The 19,755-nt window shown below is 32.1% G+C and overlaps 1 protein-coding gene across 4 annotated transcripts in view; it reads right to left on the bottom strand.

Annotated features, from left to right (window-relative positions):
* The window catches only part of LOC142322044 (peptidyl-alpha-hydroxyglycine alpha-amidating lyase 1-like), a 58,001-nt gene extending 39,087 nt beyond the window's left edge, over nucleotides 1-18,914 (bottom strand). For 3 of the 4 annotated variants that reach the window (XM_075360655.1, XM_075360657.1, XM_075360658.1), the window contains exons 1-3: nucleotides 18,675-18,914; nucleotides 12,603-12,729; nucleotides 2,282-2,528 (exon numbers count right to left, since the gene is read on the bottom strand). In XM_075360655.1, the coding sequence (XP_075216770.1) occupies nucleotides 2,282-2,528; nucleotides 12,603-12,729; nucleotides 18,675-18,755 (455 nt within the window). In that variant the 5' untranslated portion in view covers nucleotides 18,756-18,914. Of the gene's footprint in view, nucleotides 1-2,281; nucleotides 2,529-12,602; nucleotides 12,730-13,194; nucleotides 13,240-18,674 lie in introns of those variants that run through there. The other variant, XM_075360656.1, reaches the window with a different exon arrangement.
* Nucleotides 18,915-19,755: the final 841 nt, after the last annotated feature.

The raw sequence follows: 19,755 nt of genomic DNA, 5'->3' as shown, positions 1-19,755 counted from the left end.
TGAATTTGAACCATACTACAAGCCATCAAATTTTGACAAATGAATTGAACATGAAAAAAGTTTGTGCAAAATTAGTACCAAAAAACCTCACTGTTGAACAGAAAAATAACAGGGTGGAAGTGTGCCACAATCTAGGGCAAATTGAAACAGATCCTGATTATCTAAAAAAATGTTATTACTGGTGATGAATCTTGGATATTTGAGTACAACCCAGAAACAAAAACAGAGCAAGAGAAACAGAAACAAAATAACACACTTCAAACTCACCAGGTCCAAAAAAACAAAAATGAGCAATAAAAAATTAAAATCATGCTAACTTGTTTCTTCGATAGTAATGGCATTGTCCATATGGAGGTTTTGCCTACAGAACAGACTGTACAAGAAATTCTTGGAAGACTGCGAAAAGAGTTGCCTGCATGAGATCAACCATCAAAGACAACTGGATACTGCAACATGACAATGCACGTTGTCACACTGCACTCTCAATTAACGAGTTTTTGGTAAAGAAAAGCATTCCTGTAGTTCCTCAACCACCTTATTCATCTGACTTGAGTCTCTGCAACTCTTTTCTGTTCCCGACTTTAAAAAAACACCTCAAAGGACACCATTTTGGAACAACAGAAAACATTTAAAAAAAATATAACCAAGCATCTGAAGGATATTCCAGTTTCTGAATTCCAACACTGCTATCAAGAGTGAGAAAACTACTTGAAGCATTGCATGGCTTCCCAAGGGAACTATTTCAAAGGTGATAAGAGTCCATGAATAACTGGATTGTAAATAAAAAGTTTTTCTGAACCAGTCTCATTACTTTATATATATATATATATATATATATATATATATATATATATATATATATATATGTATGTATGTATGTATGTATGTATGTATGTATGTATGTATGTATGTATGTATGTATGTATCATCTTCATGATCATGAAGTTCTCCAGGGATTTTTATAACCTAGACTACTCATGAAAATAATGTAAATAGTTCACATAAGCATCTCCTGAAATGTTTCATTTGCAAGTCATGGCTAGTAGTAAGATTTCACTCAGATTTAAATTATCCCCGTGAAATAAGGCCGTACTTTAATATTTAGGACATTAATTATGGGACTGAATTAGTGATTTCTTATGGTTTTTGATCAGAAAAATCAAATAAAATAGGTCCCAGAACCATATATACAGTAGTTTTTAAGAAATTTGGGGTGAAAACCAATAAATTGGGGTAAAAAAACTGTTTTTATATGTTTGACAACAATAACTTTGTTAAATGGATAATAAACACATACAACTTTTAAACAAAACTTGTAGAGAATTTAATTCTGAACAAAATGGTATAAAATAAATAGAATAAAACAAAGAAAAATTCAAATTTTACTTGGAAGCAGTGCACTAGACCAAAATGCATTAAACATACCAGTTTATAATAACCGATCCATTTCTCAGGGAAATGATTTAAGTGAGTGAAAACAGCAGATTAGTGGTGGGGAAGCACACCATTGTGGCGCTGAGGTATACTTCGTGTCTCTACACTAGAACATCTTCAAACATCTGTGGCAATTCTTCATGAAAAAAGTGCAAGCAGAACTCAGCATTTAAGAGGCCAGATAATATGAACGGTTCAAAAAGCTGATTGTGAAGATCAAACCATACATTGACGCTAAATTGGTGTTGAACATTGCCTTCCACCGTTTCATGAGGATTTACTTCTACTTCTACCCATGTATGCTCATTGCGTAAGTTTTTGTTGCCATTTTGAGTGAAATTTGCCTTGTTGGTAAATAAAACATACTTGTAGAGCTGTCGTTTGTACTGTACCAATTGCAGAACTCCAAGCAAAGCAAACCGTCTCCTAATTTATTGGTTTTCACCCCAGACTTCTCAAAAATACTACTGCAGATATGGTTCTAGGACCTACTTTATTTGATTTTTCAGATCAAAAACCATAAGAAAATACTAATTCTGTTCCTTAATTAACATCCTAAAAATTTCAGTATCACTTCATTTCACCGGGGTAGCTAAAATCCAAGCAAAATCTTTCACTAGCCATAACTCGCAAACGAAGCACTTTAGAACATATGTTTATATAAACTTTTTCCATTACTTTCATGAGTAGAATAGGTTATGAGAGCCCTGGGAGAACTTCGTGATACTTCCTGTATGTATGTGCACAAAAATTAATTATTATTATAATTTATTTATTTACAATAAATATTGTAAAGCAAATGATACTAATCAAAACTTACAACCATTTATGTTTTTTAAATACTTACAAATTTTCTCCCCATTTTTGTAATATTTGACCAGATGTAGGGTTATATATAATAACAGTTGGTACTGAGATAGGTCCTCGATGCCTTTCTATAGTTGTGATTTTGTTCACAGCATCAAATGTAGAAGAATCCCAAACACGATCACCACGATGAAAAATATAAACAAGACCTTTGGAATCAACACTTACACCTGAAACTTGACCTAATTCTAAAGAATCTTTTGGCCAGTTTTCAACTGCAACCCAACCTAAAACAAATTAATATTTAAAGCATAAAATTAATCAATACAACAGTTGATATTTGAAAAATGAATAAAAAGACAAAATTATTTTTTGACGCAATAAACAAACATAAAAACTATCAAAAAGTATAATAAATGTTTTACATGGATGTCCAAAATACAGTAAATAAACAAAGAATACTGATAAAATGTCTTAAAACAGATTATGAAAGAAAATGTTTATTAATGTAAATAAATTGGAAGTCCATCTGATCAGCTAACAACAGTGATTATGTAACTTATTAATGTTTTTCTACACATTGCTTCTGCTGTTTTTTTCACTGGTAATATTAAAAAAAACAGCAGAAACAATGTATTGTTGTGACTAATACAGCAACATAAAAGCAGCATTTACTTTTAAATTTCCTTCTTTAAAACTTCAATAAAAAGCCTCATATTTGTGAAGTAACTTGGTTTATTTTTTTAAATTTAATCCAGATATTATAGTCAGTTACATTTGAGAAGTAAGTTTAAGGCATTGCTCAAGGTGTCAGTATAACACCAGTAACGAACTGCACAACAGCAACAAAACACTTTTATTCTTTTATCATGTTTTTATCTTATTACTTCATATTAAGTGTTTGGGAAATTTATTAAATTTATAAATAAGCATGATATAGATTATAAATTCATTAACACCACATTTTAAAATAACATCAAACTGATTCCCAACCAAGCTTCTAGCTTAAAGTGTTCAAAAGTTATAGCGTAAAAAATATGATTTTTCCTTTCTTGCATTTTTGTAATTTAAGTGAATGAAAAAAAGAAATATTTTCTCTTTCAAATACATAACTGTAAGTGGTTCAAATAAAATTGTAAGGGTTAGTATAAAATACTGTTTTAATATTTAAAAATGCTAATACTCATTTTAATTTTAAAAATATCTATTTTATCTTGCATAAATCTTAATTAATTTAATATAATCTAATTTTAAATTTTATTTACTAATTTAAATGATTTATAAATATTTTACTTAAATGTGATGAACTATTAACTTCATTAAGTATTTCAACTAAAAAGAACTACAAGAGAATTTTTTTTATATGGTAATATGGTATGCACAATTGGGAATGCTTATTTCTAATTCATTACTAATTTATTGTTGTTATGTGACTGTGGTTATTACAATAATTGTAATTATTATTGGTAGAATTTAGAGCTAGTGTGGACTGTATTTTTTTTGTTGAGATGTTAGATGAAATGAAATGAAGCAACGCTATGTTCTTCTTTAATCGTTATATTTAATTTGTTGCCACCCTTGACATTTTTATTGAATTACAATAGTTACATTAAACTTAAGAATGTATGACACTTTAGTCATAATTGAATTTGAACATTATCAAAAAATTATGAGTCCCCTTGGACTGAAATGAAAACACGACCGCACTGTGCGGGATCCTGACGTAGAATATAACTAACACTAATTGTCCATCCAGACGAAATGAAAAATGCGACTGCACTGGGTGGGGCTCTAATGTAGAATACTAGCATGAGCCTCACCTTCCGGTTAGCGCTAGCACCCACTAGATCGCAGCACCAGACAGCTCAACGTGAAACTGAACACACCGCCCACCAATTATAATTACCTTAATTATAATTTTGTGATACATTACATGAAATGAAACTTAATATACAAACAAAGAGTATTACATAAAATAATTACGTTAATGCCTGAGAAATCAGGGTCAGGTAAGGAAGTTAATGGAGCGAAGGCTAGAAAATGTCCAGGAGTAAGTGAAGTAGGATCCCATTATGACAGATAGGTATTGGCAATGTAGAATTGATTCTTCCGGAGAAAGACCTGACAATATACGATTATTTTTATTTTTTAAATTATAAATGAAGCGACGACAATATGAAAATATATTTAATGTTCATCTGAATGAAGAAAATGGTTTTGAAAGTTCTACAGCTTCTGTAGTTTGAAGAGCAGCTGAAAACACATTAGTTTTGGTAGACTTCTTCTCTCCCTTGAGCGAATCTGGCAGAATCATAAAAATGATAGGCAAATTGGATGGCCAAGCGTTCTCCTCTTCCTTCAGAAAAGACAGACCATTCCACCAGAGTTGTGACAAGATTAATGCATCTAACATGCAACCACACGACAGGATGTCTGCAGGGTTATCCTTTGAAGGAACATGCTTCCATAAGCATTCCTTAGTTAGCTCTTGAATTTCACAAATTCTATTTGCGACAAATACCTTCCACTGATTAGGAAGTGATGACAACCAGTAAAATACCAATTGAGAATCCGACCAAAAATGGATTGAATGAAATCTTATACCTAAAATACACTTAACCTTATTGAATAAATGAGATAATCGAAGAATAAACGAGAATTGAATAAACGAGATAAGGTGAGGAAGAGCCGCATTCAGCTCTAATCTAGGAATAGAGATTTGCTGGATAGGAGCAATTCTAGATTTTGAACACAGCAAGTGGGTTTCAATGCATTTATCAATAGATCTAATGAAAATACAAGCACCATATGTGCTACCTACCTGCATCACAAAAACCATGTAATTGATAACTCTTATTAAAACTATTTTAACTAACCTAGGAGTTGAGAGTTAACCTTTCAGTGGACCTCTGAGTTGAGAGAGTACAGAAAATACCATTTTTCTGCTAACAGAGCGGGAAGAAATTCATCCCATTGAAGGCTAGCACACCATAACTCTTGGGATGAACAACTTAAATGGAACAATTGTAGGAGCAAGTAGACCCCAAAGGATCGAACAATGAAGAAACAATTGATAAAACAGAACGTTTAGTGTAAGAAGTATTATCATCTTTTGGTTTGAATTGATAAATGAAATCATCACTTTGAGGATTCCAAAATAATCCAAGTATCTTGATCTTTTCAACCTTGTCTAATTTGATGAAAGAATCAAAATTGTCAAACATATCCGGAATGTTGGAATGGCATTTATGTAGTGAAACCCCGTATTTGTTAAACAATCACGAAACATCACTGTATAATTGTTTCAACTGATCGATGTTGTCACAACCAGTGAGCAGATCATCGACATAAAAATCTTGCTTAATTACTTGGCAAGCTTGAGGAAAAGAGGCTTCATTTTGATTGGAAATTTCAATCAAACATCCTGTTGCTAGAAAACTTGAAGATACTAAACCATAAGTAATTGTTTGTAAATTGTATGGAATGATTGATGAGTTATTATTATCATACCAGAGGATTCTTTGCAATGGAAAATCTCGAGGATTGATGGGAATTTTTTGATACATCTTTGGAATATCGCCTGATAGCACGTAACTTGAGTTCTAAAATGAATTATAATCAAAAATAAATCTTGTTGTACTACTGGAACTGTAGCAAGAATTGAATTAAGTGATCGGCCATTTGATGTTTTTGCACTACCGTCAAATACTACTCTTGTTTTGGTAGTGGTGGAAGATTAACGATATATTGCGTGATGGGACAAATAAAAGATTTCAGATGGAGCATTACACTGAGATGAATCTGCAGGTTGCATGTAATCTAATTCTTGATATTCTTTCATGAAATGGAAGTAGTCTTTCTTGAGTTTAGGATTTTTCTTAAATCTAAGCTGTAATAAATTGAAACGATGTTTGGCATTTTCAAAAGAATCTCCTAAAACGCAGTTTTCCTTACGAGGAAGAGATACAACAAATCTGCCTTTGCCATCACGAAAGGTATTTTCAACTAAATGTTTTTCACAGAAAGATTCCTCCTTGGTTGGTAAACGATTTTCGATCTCTTCAGATCTCCAAAAAGACTCTAATTGAGAGGAAAGTTGTTCACTGCTAACAAAAAGTGATACTGAATCTGAATTATGTTTCTGTTTACTCGATTTCATAGGGATTTGTCCAGAGACTATGAAACCAAGACGAGTTTCTTGAAGAATGGTATGATTACAATTGTGAGTTAATTGAACAGGCTTAAGCAACAAAAGGTAATATTGAGCTCCTAGGAGAATGTTGATTTGCCCAGAAATATTAAAATGAGGATCGTCAAGAAAAAGATGAGAAGGAATTTCCCAGTCACTTATGTTTACAAAATCATAAGGCAACAGACCTGTAATAGATGGCAGTACATGACATTTCAAATTAAAATTAAAATCTTCATATCTAGATTTAATATTTAAATCAACACTTAACTTAGATTTAGTGACATTACTAATACCTGTGATCGGCATTAAAACAAGTTTGGTTTGAAGCCCAAGTTTAGCAGCAAACCTTTCAGTACAAAATTAAAGCAGAATCAAGTAAGACCCTGGCTTGGATGAAATTATCTTTTTTATCTTTAACGATAACTACTGCTGTTGCAAGTAAAACAGACTTGTTAGGTTCTAATTTTAAAGTACAATATGAACTATTAGCCAAAGGAGCTTGATTCGGCATAGAAGATTTAATTGCTAGCTCTTGTAGTGTTTTATCTAAATGAATTAGCGTTATGATGCTTCTGTGAGTATTTTTTACATTTACGATTGCTTTGACATCTTTTTACAATGTAATGTTTGCTTAAACAATTAAGACATAATTTTTTCTGAAATATAAAATTTTTCCTTTCATTAACATTGTAACTTAAAAATTTATTACATCGATACAATGGATGAATGCTAGTTTTACATAATGCACACAAAATTATTAGAATTATTTACATAAAATGCAGTTTTATTAGAACTAGGTCTGGAAGAATCATATCTTTTGCCGCTAAAGCATACATTAGATGGCTGTACTTTTTCATTACCTTGAATTATGTCTGTGGATTCAAGTAGTTTATGCTTACATTCTAAGAAAGAAATGAGTTGTTCTAACCTTGGAAATTCATTATTTTCCAATGTTTTTTCCCAATCTCTTAAAGTATTTAATTTAAATTTTGAGTAATTATTTGTATTATAATGAATTCTAAATAATCAATATTTAGGTTCTTCGATGCATTAATATTTTAATTAATTTGATCAATGAATTTAGATAAATTTTCAGAATTTTCCCTTTTTAATGGTTTTAGATTAATAATTTCCATAGCATGTTTAACTGCAATTAGTAGTTTTATTGTCATAACGAGCCTTAAGTAAGTTTATGGCAGTTTCATAATTTTCAGATGTTACTGATAAATTTTTTATTCCATCTAAAGCATTATCTCTTAAGAAATTTGTGAGTTAGTAAGATCTTTCAACATCGAAAAATTCCTTGCATTTATGGACTAAACTATTAAAAAGATCAAAAAATTTATGTCATGCTCTCATATCACCATGAAAGGGGTCAATTTGTATAGGTTTTAATGTAATTTGATTGGGTTTGTCAATTATTTTATTTGACTCAATTGCGTCTGAAATTTTGACATATATGACACATCATATATGTCCCTATCCTCTAAATCTTTATCTGTTGCATCTTTATGCAATTCTATTTCAGATTGAACTTCAAAAAATGTTTTTTCGTATCCTAATGGTCTACTGAATTTTATAGTGAACACATCATAATCATCTGCTTCGGAATTAAAATTATTAATGAATAATTTTAGTTTTGGTATGCAGTTTTTCATAATATCTCCTTTCTTAATTAAATTTTTAAATTTCATTTTGACTTAAATTACGGTATTGATAGAGATATTAAATAAGTTGATAAGAAATTAAATAAATAAAATGAAATAAATTGATATTTAAATTGATAATTACTAAATTATTATAAAATAATATTATTAAATTGTTTTCAATGATCAAAAGTTAAGTTGATAAGAATGCGTGTTGATTATGTTCTGAGTAGGCTTGTTGATAAAGTTTTTTTTCTAATGTATGATATGATGTCATCTGCTGATATTAACCTTGCTTGCAACTGTGAGTGTGTGTGTATGTAACCCAGTATAGTTCTAACACATTAAAGTTCACAAAAAATTATTATTGTTAAAGACTGACCTGTAACTTTAATATTATTGAAGATTCACTGTTCGGTAACTTGCATATAACAACTATTGTTATAATCTTATGCGTGTCCTGAATGTTACAAGTTATTTAAAACGTATTGAATTTTATGCATTTTATACTAATGCCCCACGTACTCCTGAATGTACACTGTCCCATAAAGATTAACATTCACAGTTCCTATGAAAGATTAGGTAATGGTATTTAACACTGCTTATAAATACCACTTGATCCGGCCTTACGAATCCTGCCTTGTGAATTCTGCTACTTGATGATCCTGTCCCTCTATCCGGTGACACTTTGATCCACTTGATCAGGCGACTGAGGACCATAAAAGGTATGATAGATCCAGCTCGGAGGACCATAAAAGATATGGTAGAATTTAGAGCTAGTATGGACTGTACTTTTTTTGTTGAGATGGTAGATGATGAAATGAAGCAATGCTATGTTCTTCTTGAATTGTTATATTTAATTTGTTGTCACCCTTGAAATTTTAATTGAATTACAATAGTTACATTAAACTTAAGAACGTATGACACTTTAGTCATAATTGAACTTGAACGTTATCAAAAAACAATGAGTCCCCTTGGACTAAAATGAAAACACGACCGCACTGTGAGGGAGGCTGATGTAGAATATAACTAACACTAATTGTCCATCCGGATGAAATGAAAAATGTGACCACACTGGGCGAGACTCTAATGTAGAATACTAGTATGAGACTCACCTTCCGGTTAGCGCTAGCACCCACTAGATCGCAGCACTGGATGGCTCGATGTGGAACGGAACAATTATTGAAGCTTTAAAGAAAGAAATTTGAAAACAAATCGCTTGTACTTATACATCTGTGTTAGTCATTATATTTTGATGACTAATAAAAATTTCAAAATATAACATAATACCATTTAAAATAAGATTCCAACAGATGTTTCATTTGAAGGTTTTAACAAATCTTTTAAAAAAATTCTTTTACATTAATCAAAGTGAAAATATTAAATTCTGCTCATAAAAAAAAAAATTACACAAAGTGTAATATTTATGAATAGTTTCATTGTGCTGTTATATTACTTAAACATAAATATCTAGTCATAATTGTCATATTATATACTTGTTTTCTATAAGCATACATGCATCTTAGAAACTTATACATACATGCATCAATAAAATAAACTTAGATTACATATGTTTAAAAAAACCTTATAATAAACAATAAAATTTTGTTATACTGTTTTGATCTTAACTATTAGCATAATATAATTTAATTTACTTTACAGCACAACTGGAACATTTTTTTTCACCACAAATTTATATCACAGGTTTCTTATAATATATTTGCATACCAAATATATTCTCAATTATTCACACATTTTATGTTCTACAAGTTAATCCCTTATGTCTTATATAAAGGTTAGCACTAAATGAAGAAGATATAAATAAGATCTCATGTAATAATTATGACATTTATTTCAAAAAGAAGATTATAATTTAGCATTTGAATGAGCTTCAAATACGGAAATTAAAATAAATTATTATCCAGAAGAAGCAATCTTGCTTAAAAATTGGTGGATTAATAGGAAATGAATGACTTATGTAAACATTTTAAAAAATGAACATGAAAGTTACACAATATAATGCACTGGCCCATAACATTTCTTTGATGATTATTGAGTGTTTAGAGTTTCATCACTACACTTACATTATTGGCTCTCATCGGCTCATTTTAACTTACTTCTAGATTTGCGAGTGTTAAAATTACAAGGCAATAACGTGATTTTATTTTTTTTTAAATTTATTTATTGAAAAATAAAAAGCAAATACAATTTATTTTTCTACATAGTTTCCTGCTTTAGAAATACATTTTTTCCAGCTAGAAGGAAGGTTTTTATCACAGCATCTTAGAATGAAGTTGGTTGTGTCTGGAGCCAATTGTGCATGAATCCCTCCACACCCTTGTCATCTTCAAATTGTTGCCCTTCCGGAGCTTCTTTAAGTGGCCCAAACAAATAAAAATTGCAGGGCAATAGGTCAGGGTCGTAGGGAGGATGATCAAGTTGAGTCCAGTGTATTTCTTCTAGTTTTGAGACTGTTGAAGGTGCAGTATGCGGCCTGGCATTGTTGTGGAGAACGGCCTCTCACATCGGTTGGTCTCGCCTTTTGTGATGATATGCACCTCTCACCTCATTCAACAGCTAGCATTAGTAAGCAGGATTGATTGTGATCGCTCATGCAAAAAATCAAAGAGCAAAATACCTCGCTGGTCAAAAAAAATGGTTGAAAGAACCTTGCCAGCAGACACTCAAGTCTTGAATTTCACTGGGACTGCCTCCCCTTTTATCTGCCACTCCATACTGACTTGTTTCAACTGGAGAGTGTAATGGTGGACCCACCTTTCGTTGCAGGTGACAATTCGACTCAAAAATGCATCACCTTCTTTCACAAACCTTGCTGAAACCTTCTGACAGACCTCCAAACATCTCAACTTCTGATCTGCGGTCAAAAGGCGAGGGACCCATCTGCACATACTTTATGGAACTGTAGGTCGTTTGTGATGATCACTTGTCAGTCCCACAACTTATTTCGACCTGTTCTGCAATTTCGTATACTCTCACTCGTTGATCATCTTCTAGAATGTTTCGAACCGTGCGAATGTTTTCATCTATAATGCTGGTCCGAAGACAGTAATCATGTTCCTGATTTTCCACTCATTCTTGTCCTTCCTTGAACTCTTTACACCAGGCAAGCACACAAGTTCTTGACAATGTTTGGTCCCCAAACTGTGCAGTCAATCTCCAGAAAATTTCCATCGCTTGAACTGATTCACAAGCAAGAAATTTTATAATTATGCATTGTACAGGGGTGGACCTGTTGCTCTGACGTGAGCATTACTGACAAATTGGTTGGGAGCGTGAAATGGTCAGCTCTCCCCACTCCTAATGACCCCACCCAAGCATACTAGAAGCACAGACCCAGTCCTACCAACTGTAGATGTTCTGGAACAATAATTCCGTTTATATCTAATTTACCCTCGAATAATATCTTAATGTAATACTGGTGCTTACACTTAGAACGAATTTGATGATTTTTTGAAAATCTTTGAAAATGATTTTATTTATTGCAAGATAAAATCCATTTGATATCACAGCATAAACGTCTCACTCAAACTTCTTCCAAAATTATAATTTACATAATCTTTTCTTTTTCAATATAAACAAAAAAAGACTTAAACACAGAAATTTTAACAACAAAAATTAAGCAAGGACCCCTCGACAATAATGACTTCAATTTTTTCAAACAGTAAACTTACATTTTTTTTTTTTTTCCAGTTTTCTAATGATGCATAATCGGGGCTCAAATAGAAACCTGAACACTGAGTAACAGTAGTTATGAAAAACTGACAAACTGTTTAAAATTTCAAAAAAACATGCAACTACTACTACTACTACTTCTAAATATGATTTTACAATAAATTTTATGTAATTCGAAATGTAAACAATACTTAACCATGCAATACAACTGACATTTAATACAGATACAAGTATAAATTAAAATAAAAATTTACAAACTTAAATTTTATATCTTAGGCCGCTATAAAAATTTAAGTTTAACTTGAAAATGTGGCTGATTTTTTCGAAGAATTTATGTACTCAGTTGATTATTTAAAATAATTCTCAAAAGTGCAATGGCAAAACCAAATTAAAAATAATTAATTAATTATATCAGATATAATTAACGAAAGATAACTATAGACAGGAGACAATTACAGAAAAAAAACTTCTAAATGTAATGTAGGTTTTCTGTAATTAACTTTTTAAGCAGATAGAGAAAAATATATATAAAAAGAAGCTTCATAAGCTTTAAGCTTTAATTTAAAAAAAGCTTAAATCTCTTTTAAACGTTAAAAGTTTAAAGCTATAAGATTTTTTAAAAATAATTTGAAGCTTGTCTTGAATAAATTTTAGACAACATAATTCTTCTAAAAAGGTGGAAGGAAGTAGAGTTAAATAAAACCTAAAAAAAAGATTAGGTGAAGTCTTAACAAGGGTACAACTAAATATATTTATAACAAATTTTAAAGATATTGCTAATAAATAAGAAATCTTTTAAAAATAATAATATAAAAAAATAAAATATAGACCTTCTTTTATCTGATTATTATCCTGCAAATGAAACAAAGACTGATTTCTTTGCCAGTGACTAGGAAAAGGAATCTGTTGGTTTTGATGATCACTTTCAAAATTTTCTCTAATCACTCTAGGTTGTTCCTAGAACAGAAATAATAAAAATTTAATTACTAAATTAAAATATTTCAAACTTTAATTTATCTTATTCAAGATTATAATTCCTCACAATGTGCCTTAAACTAAATTATGAAAGAAAGTCTATCTACTTCAGCCACACACACAGGCCAATTCTCACAACTATCAACTTAATCCCAGTGACTAAAAGCAATATCTGTGGTAACACAGATACAGCTACAGCTGATTACCAATTATACTTAACTAAATATTAGATTGGTTGGGACTTCTTGTTTCATTTCCAAGTATAAATAAAATTTCATATAAGTTTCTACATTCATATCCCAATCAATAAAACACAGGAAAAATGAAACAAACTCATCTTAACATCATAACATGCTCTGTTCAAAGCAAAAAAAAAGTAAAAGCCACTTTTCTAGTGGTGTTTACAATATCTAACTTAATTAATTAAATTTTCCATTAATATCTAACCCAATCTCCAAGTTTTTCTCCCAATTGCATCAAGTAGTATTTCCTTCTCCATGGCTAATTACACTGTGGGCACCAACTAAATTTTCAAAATGAAAATGAATTTTTATCACAACTGATGATGCTAGAAAATCAAACATTATTCAGGGTAATATGATACTGAAGTGGCTAAATATGAAAGAACAAAGTGTTAAGCATACCCTCAACAAGAAAAGGCACTGGCCATATAATATATGCTTCTATTAAAAAAAAATCTCAAAAGGGTACCCAGCAGTAAAAATTGTCAAAAAACTCTCAACGAAATTAAAGGCACTTTCCTCAACAAATGCAAAACTAAAAACATAATAAATCATGGAACTATATACTACACTTTGATTTTTCAATCTATATGAATAAACTTGTAGAGATATTAAAATTCTTAACAAGTTCCCCAGTACAGTAACAGTATATTATACTGTAAACAAATAACTATGCCACTAGATATATCCCCATTCATTTGCTACCTACTGTGTCCTGATAGCAGTGCTCTTAACACCAGATTATCGTTGAGTGCAGACATCCTGAACAGTTTCAAACCTGATATATGAAGAATCAGCTGTCATGTTGGTATGTTTGCAGGCCACCATGCTACCCAATTACTTTATACTCCATGGGAAATGATTAAGTATTGCTCGCTCAACATTTAAAAGTTGCAAATCTTAATTCCACATCATCTCCGGCACAGTGGGTAGAGACCCTAAACTGCCTACTAACTTTCAAATTTTGATACACAAGTGCCCAGCTATGGTCCAATGACAAACCGCACAAAGCAACTAAAACCATGCCTTGTATTGAAAACACAGCTTTTAGTGATTCACAAAAGTAGGCACTCCCTACTTCAGATCGTAAACTAAGGTCAGTTTTCAAAAGAAGAAAGCTAACAAATATGCAGCTCATTGAATTTAAATCCTTTTACAGGCCAGAACTACAAATGAACATATGCAAACTAAGCCAAATGTTAATAAAAATGAAAACTAATCATATCTGTTCTTGAAGGAATAATGATACCTTGTCAGTGATTTGGGAGCATGTATGGTACTTACGTATTAACGACACCGCAGCTGTTTAGGTTATGTTGACTTCGTGCACTGACAAATCGTACGTATATAAAAAAAAACCTACGCTCGCTAACCTCTTACGTATTAACGCCACTGCAGCTACAGCTTTACTTAAGAACAAAGTAGTCAATCGGATTTTGGTGGATTAACATTATGGACCGATTTCGGTGATATAACATTATGGTTATATTATTAATAAGTTGTATATATTATGAATCGTTGTATGAATTATGAATTGTGCCTCCTCTATGAATCATGAGACCTTGCCGTTGGTGAGGGGGCTTGAGTGCTCAGAGATACAGAGTAGCTGGACCGAAGGTGCAACCATATCGGAGATGTATCTGTTGAGAGCCAGACTAAGGAATGATTCCTGAAAGAGGACAGCAGCTCTTTCAGTAGTTGTTAGGGGCGTGAGTCACAATGACTTAAACGGCCATATCAACATCACTCAGTCCTCTGAGTACTGCGCAGCTGAAAGCAACGGAAAACTACAGCTGTTTTTTTTCCAAGAAAATGTGGCTCTCTGCATTTTCACATAATAATAATGGAGGCGCCTTCCTTGGTAAAATATTCCGGAGGTAAAATAGTCCCCCGTTCGGATCTCCGGGTGGGGACTACTAAGGAAGGGGTCACCAGAAAAGTAAAAAATAACATTCTACAAGTCGGAGCGTGGAATGTTAAAAGTTTAAAAAAGGTGGGTAGGGTAGAAAATTTAAAAAGGGAAATGGATAGGGTAAAGATGGATAAAGTAGGAATTAGTGAGGTTCGGTGGAAACAGGAAGGCGACTTTAGAGTAATTAACTCAGCGTCAAATAATGGGCAGGCAGGAGTAGGTTTCATGATGAACAAGAAGATAGGGAGGAGAGTGGAGTATTTCAAGACGCATGGCGATAGAATCATTGTAATAAGGATAAATTCAAAACCTAAACCGACAACGATTGTTAACGTCTATATGCCTACAAGCGCCCATGATGATGATGAGGTAGAGTGTGTATACGAAGAGATTGATGAAGCAATTAAACACGTAAAAGGAGATGAAAATTTAATAATAGTTGGAGATTGGAATGCAAGCATTGGGAAAGGCAAGAAAGGAAATATAGTGGGTGAATACGGGCTGGGCAAAAGGAATGAAAGAGGGAACCGACTTATAGAGTTTTGCACGAAGTATAATTTAGTAATTGCCAATACCCAATTTAAAAATCATAATAGAAGAATATACACTTGGAAAAATCCAGGCGATACTGCAAGGTATCAGATAGATTATATCATGGTTAAGCAAAGATTTAGAAATCAACTAATTGACTGCAAAACTTACCCTGGAGCAGACATTGATAGCGACCATAATTTGGTGATAATGAAATGTAGATTGGGGTTTAAAAACCTGAAGAAAAGGTGTCAGATGAATCTGTGGAATTTAGAGAAGCTTGAGGAAGAGGAGGTAAAGAAGATTTTTGAGGAGGACATCGCAAGAGGTCTGAGTAAAAAAGATAAGGTAGAAAATGTAGAAGAAGAACGAGAGAATGCTAAAAAGGAAATTCTTAAATCAGCAGAAGCAAACTTAGGCAGAATAAAGAGAACTGGTAGAAAACCTTGGGTTTCAGATGATATATTGCAGCTGATGGATGAATGTAGAAAATATAAGAATGCTAGTGATGAAGGAAGTAAAAGGAACTATCGGCAATTAAGTAATGCTATAAACAGGAAGTGCAACCTGGCGAAAGAAGAGTGGATTAAAGAAGTGTTCAGAAGTGGAAAGAGAAATGAACATTGGTAAAATAGACGGAGCATACAGGAAAGTTAAGGAAACTTTTGGGGTAAATAAATTAAAATCTAATAATGTGTTAAACAAAGATGGTACACCAATATATAATACGAAAGGTAAAGTCGATAGATGGGTGGAATATATTGAAGAGTTATAAGGAGGAAATGAATTAGAAAATGGTGTTATAGAGGAAGTTGAGAAGGTGAAATGGGAGAAACAATACTGAGATCTGAATTTAAGAGAGCATTAAAAGATTTAAATGGCAGAAAGGCTCCTGGAATAGACGGAATACCGGTAGAATTACTGCGCAGTGCAGGTGAGGAAGCGATTGATAGATTATACAAACTGGTGTGTAATATTTATGAAAAAGGGAATTTCCTTCAGATAAAAAAAAAAGTGTTATAGTCATGATACCAAAGAAAGCAGGGGCAGATAAATGTGAAGAATACAGAACAATTAGTTTAACTAGTCATGCATCAAAAATCTTAACTAGAATTCTATACAGAAGAATTGAGAGGAGAGCGGAGGAAGTGTTAGGAGAAGACCAATTTGGTTTCAGGAAAAGTATAGGGACAAGGGAAACAATTTTAGGCCTCAGATTAATAGTAGAAGGAAGATTAAAGAAAAACAAACCAACATACTTGGCGTTTATAGACCTAGAAAAAGCATTCGATAACGTAGACTGGAATAAAATGTACAGCATTTTAAAAAAATTAGGGTTCAAATACAGAGATAGAAGAACAATTGCTATCATGTACAGGAACCAAACAGCAACAGTAATAATTGAAGAACATAAGAAAGAAGCTGTAATAAGAAAGGGAGTCCGACAAGGATGTTCCCTATCTCCGTTACTTTTTAATCTTTACATGGAACTAGCAGTTAATGATGTTAAAGAACAATTTAGATTCGGAGTAACAGTACAAGGTGAAAAGATAAAGATGTTATGATTTGCTGATGATATAGTAATTCTAGCCGAGAGTAAAAAGGATTTAGAAGAAAAATGAACGGCATAGATAAAGTCCTATGCAAGAACTATTGCATGAAAATAAACAAGAACAAAACAAAAGTAATGAAATGTAATAGAAATATCAAAGATGGACCACTGAATGTGAAAATAGGAGGAGAAAAGATTATGGAGGTAGAAGAATTTTGTTATTTGGGAAGTAGAATTACTAAAGATGGACGAAGCAGGAGCGATGTAAAATGCCAAAGAGCACAAGCTAAACGAGCCTTCAGTAAGAAATATAATTTGTTTACATCAAAAATTAATTTTAATGTCAGGAAAAGATTTTTGAAAGTGTATGTTTGGAGTGTCGCTTTATATGGTAGTGAAACTTGGACAATCGGAGTATCTGAGACGAAAAGGTTAGAAGCTTTTGAAATGTGGTGCTATAGGAGAATGTTAAAAATCAGATGGGTGGATAAAGTGACAAATGAAGAGGTATTGCGGCAAATAGATGAAGAAAGAAGCATTTGGAAAAATATAGTTAAAAGAAGAGACAGACTTATAGGCTACATACTAAGGCATCCTGGAATAGTCGCTTTAATATTGGAAGGACAGGTAGAAGGGAAAAATTGTGTAGGCAGGCCACGTTTGGAATATGTAAAATAAACTGTTAGGGATGTAGGATGTAGAGGGTATACTGAAATGAAACGACAAGCACTAGATAGGGAATCTTGGAGAGCTGCATCAAACCAGTCAAATGACTGAAGACAAAAAAAAGCATATTTAATGTTAATTATAAGAGGTTATAGAGCATAGGTTATATTTAGTTAGGTTATTTTGATATACGTACGATTTGTCTTTACACAAAGTCAACATAACCTAAACAGCAGCTGCAGTGGCGTTAATACGTAATTACCGCATGTATCTTTAAGCAAACAGGTACCATAATCAGTAGTCTGTGGAGAACCCACACTGAGGAAATGGTTTCTAAAATAGTTGTAACTTTTCAGCAGTTATTGAAGACATTAACTGATAAATGGTGAATGAGCAATGCATGATTAAAGGCAATGGAAGCTGTGTATTTCTGAGTACACTAGATTACATTATGAAATTAGCTTACACAATGTTAAAAAATTGTGGATTTTTTTCCTAAGTAATCTGCATAAATAAATATTGCCACTATTTTAAATTAAAAATGACTAGGCACCATTAATATGATTTTTTTAAAATAAAATTAGAAAATAATTTTTTCCACAACAAATGACTAACAAATTTATAAATCATGGATATACTAGTTTCATTTTTCCACTGGATTTGCAGAATAATCACAGTAAATTACTGTCGGAAAACTGAAAACATATCGCGAACGTTAATGTATGAAGCAACTATCCAGAACCCCCAAAAAAAAATATTTTTGAAGAATTATCCTTTTCATCATGATAAAGCAAAATACATAATTGATCAATGACGCTATCTTAACGTAATGCTAACTAGATAAGTGAACTAGTCTCCTACTCCGCACTCCATATGTTAGGAAATAAACATTAGTTATGTATAACATACGCAAAAATTAATTTTTAAAATACATATATTATCTTCAGTAAGTTTCAAGCTTAATAAAATTTATCATTTTCAAATAAAAAAATTAAGTAGCAATGTTATCACTTTATGCACTCACATCTTTCAAACTCAATCCACCTATACAAGCAAGGAGAAAATAATAAACCAGCGCGATGAAAGTAACATAAAGAAGAGACATTATACGCTACATATCACTCAGGCAAATCTGTTGGTAGTGAATTGTATAGGTAAATTGTACCAGATGAGTAAAAACAATTAACTGTCAAAACATAACCAAACTGAAGCAACATGTAAACAGCACCTTCCGATAGTAGCACAACTTCCAAATCTCACGCACACAGCTGGCGTTCTCTGTAGGCGATCTACAAGAAACTAACAAAAATTATTTCGTTTCATGTTTATGTTTAAATTTTTTCCTATAGTTAGTTTTTTTCCTTGGATCTAATGCACTTTTTGTATGTATATAGAAGATAAATAAACAGTTTATTAAAAATTAGTTTAAATTAATTTTATGGATAAATTATAAATCACCCACAACCCGTCTAAAAAAATTGCTAGACATTACCATATTTCTTTCAGATGTAAAATATTTGCATCGAATAAATAAGCCTTGGTGTATTACATTTTGAATAAAAACTGTTTAAAGTTTTCCAATTTATTTCATAACCGTTTGATATTGATTTATCTTTGTGAAAGTTTAAAAAATAAACTATAAAATAAAATTCGTTCATTTCTTCTTGCAACCCTTTGGGCTAAACCCAAAGGGTGGTTGGTTGAAGTGCGATTGTCTTAACACAACTAGATGTATCTAGGGTTGGTCTAGTGATTAACGCGTCTTCCCATATCAGTTGATTTGGAAGTCGAGAGTTACAGCGTTCAAGTCCTAGTAAAGCCAGATATTTTTACAAGGATTTGAATACTAGATCGTGGATACCGGTGTTCTTTGGTGGTTGGGTTTCAATTAACCACACATCTCAGGAATGGTCGAACTGAGAATGTACAAGACTAACACTTCATTTACACTCATACATATCATCCTCTGAAGAATTATCTAAACGGTAGTTACCCGAGGCTAAACAGGAAAAGAAAGAAAAGGTTGGTCTAGTGGTGATCTCGTCATCGCAAATCAGTTGATTTCGAAGTCGAGAGTTCTAAGGTTCAATTCATACTAAAGGCAG

This window comes from Lycorma delicatula, chromosome 3 (assembly GCF_047948215.1).
Source record: "Lycorma delicatula isolate Av1 chromosome 3, ASM4794821v1, whole genome shotgun sequence".
In the NCBI taxonomy this organism is placed as follows: domain Eukaryota; kingdom Metazoa; phylum Arthropoda; class Insecta; order Hemiptera; family Fulgoridae; genus Lycorma; species Lycorma delicatula.
The sequence above is the reverse complement of the archived record's forward strand: the minus strand, read 5'-3'. Positions and strand labels throughout refer to the sequence as shown.